Source organism: Aplysia californica, unplaced genomic scaffold (assembly GCF_000002075.1).
Source record: "Aplysia californica isolate F4 #8 unplaced genomic scaffold, AplCal3.0 scaffold00224, whole genome shotgun sequence".
In the NCBI taxonomy this organism is placed as follows: domain Eukaryota; kingdom Metazoa; phylum Mollusca; class Gastropoda; order Aplysiida; family Aplysiidae; genus Aplysia; species Aplysia californica.
In genome coordinates this window covers 277651-279814 of record NW_004797494.1, presented here as the reverse complement: position 1 = coordinate 279814, position 2164 = coordinate 277651, and the positions used below count along the sequence as shown (strand labels likewise).

Sequence of the window (2164 nt, the reverse complement as noted above, 5' to 3'; positions counted from 1 at the left end):
ATTGTCATTATTCTGACGAGCGCCTGATTTCACCATCCCCCTCACAAATACTTTTTTTTATCCTCTTCCTTTTCTTTTTCCCCCTAATTTTACCTCGTTGTAACTTATTTTCTTCCTCAGAATTCAAGAACATCTACTGGTCGAAGAGTCAAAAATAGCACAGCCCAGCATTTCCGCCTTCTGTATATATACTGACTGTTGAGAGGATGAGAGAGTGAAGATCGTCCTCGTGTTGTGTAAACGTGCTATTGCTGTGGATGTATATTACGAGTATTATATATCAAAGATTGCACATAACAAGATAGTCCACTCTTTTCTTTTTGAGGCAATTTTAAAAAGTGTCCTAATAAATCCGGTGGCGCCCTCTTCGAAAAAGCGCGGACTTTGCGATCAGAGTTACCCTACTTGTGGGAAAAACAATCAAAGGGAAACAAGCTGTGTTATTCTTGATCTTCTTCTGGAGAAACGAAAGAGAGCTTCAAAACAAAGGACAGTCACGCCATCTGAAGCAAAGCGCGGACTTCTGCGGACAGATTTTTTGCCGAGTGAACTATCTTGTCAAGAACGGTCTTTGATAATAGTAAATTAATTTACATCCAGTTTCCGGGCTTCGTTTCCACGCCTGCTTATTCTTCGGGGACAACCCACGGGCGAAGTTCGAGTTCAAGCGATGCGATTACGTCGAATGGTTCGAAATTATTCGAGTTGTCACGTCATTCGACAAGGGTATCCTATCAAAAACTGCATGATGTAATGATGTTTCAAGTTATCTAACAGGAAACTGTTATTGATTGACATGGAGAAGCCTTTTTTTCCCCAGCGAGACGAACTCGTCTCTTTGATGGAATTCGTGGAATTCGAAGTCATCTTTTGTTATCCTCGCCTCCTTCTTCAACTCCTTTGTTCGTACTGCGTCCACAAAAACAGCTCACAAAGGAGAATACTAGTCTAATACTACTGTTGACCTGTGAACTCTTCAGTGCAAGCCTTAACATGGCTTACACAACTCGCTCGTTATGATGTCTGTATGAACACGCAACTAAATGAAAATCATCATCACAAAAAATTGTTAATTAATAATTCTATTTTTAAAACGATTAAAGTCACATTTTCATGTTCCGAGGAAATCAAATTTCAAAGTTTGAAACTTGTGATATTTGGGGTTTTTTGTCTGTGTACTTTATTGGGTAGTCCTAACTTCTTTTTAAAAGGGGTTTCTGGTAGAGCTGGGCGAAGGCTCGATTCCGGAACCGATTCCCACGATTAATGCTACGGAAGAAAAGTTCCGACTCCTTACGTAAACCAGAAGTTACCAGTTACTTTAATCATTAAAATCGTCTTTTATTAAAATTATTTTTGAAAAATAAGAGTTGATGCTTCGTAGTGTTCCTAAATCAAGGTTATCCTAAATCCTGAAGATGTTTGGAGCCAACCAGGTAACCACCGGAAGAAATCACATCGTTAGAAAGTAAGTAATTGGGTTCGGGGTCGATTCCTACGATTCCTAGCTCTCAATAATCAGGAACCTAGCCGCCCAGCACTAGTTTCTGGCTCAGGAATCAGTTCATTATTGTTCCTCTTGACAGTTTGTGAGAACGTGAAAGAATTTCTTATGCTTCTATAAATCTGTAAGAAATACGAGTAGTTCTATAATTTTGAGTTTGTGGCTTTGATCGTTTTAACCTCTAATTATAGCAAAGTTTTTATGAAGCCTTTGTCAAGCTGCGAATACTTTGAGAAACTACAAGTGCATGTCAAATACCGCGCCTCAAGTTTTACTCAATTTTAACAAACGTGCCTGCATCTCTATCATAATAATATTATTGTATTGCTTTATGTACCGTATCAAACAAAAGTATTTGTGTATATGTGCCCGGAGAAAGGTCCCAGTTGTCGAAAATGTTGGATATTGAAATACGGGCATATTATTCTTGTAGCGAATCCAAAGCTGAACACGCTGATTTTTAAAATGGTTCCAATACCGTAAGTATTTTTAAAGGTATGCTTCATTTTTCAAAATAGTGTGTAAAAACCAAGTTTAGAGAAAAACCCAATTTCAAGCACATTTTAACCTTTTGATCAATCAGGAAACGACAAATGCAGTTTTTGGGACACCTGAATAGACATAAGGGTCTTGAACATCTAGCTCTCACTGGCAAAATTG

The 2164-nt window shown here is 38.3% G+C and overlaps 1 protein-coding gene across 1 annotated transcript in view; it reads left to right on the top strand.

Moving 5' to 3' along the window:
• The window catches only part of LOC101849769 (neo-calmodulin), a 44142-nt gene extending 43048 nt beyond the window's left edge, over positions 1–1094 (top strand). The window contains exon 6 of the mRNA XM_013083311.2: positions 121–1094. Within this exon, the coding sequence (XP_012938765.1) occupies positions 121–158 (38 nt within the window). The 3' untranslated portion in view covers positions 159–1094. The remainder of the gene's footprint in view (positions 1–120) is intronic.
• The last annotated feature ends 1070 nt before the right edge of the window (positions 1095–2164 follow it).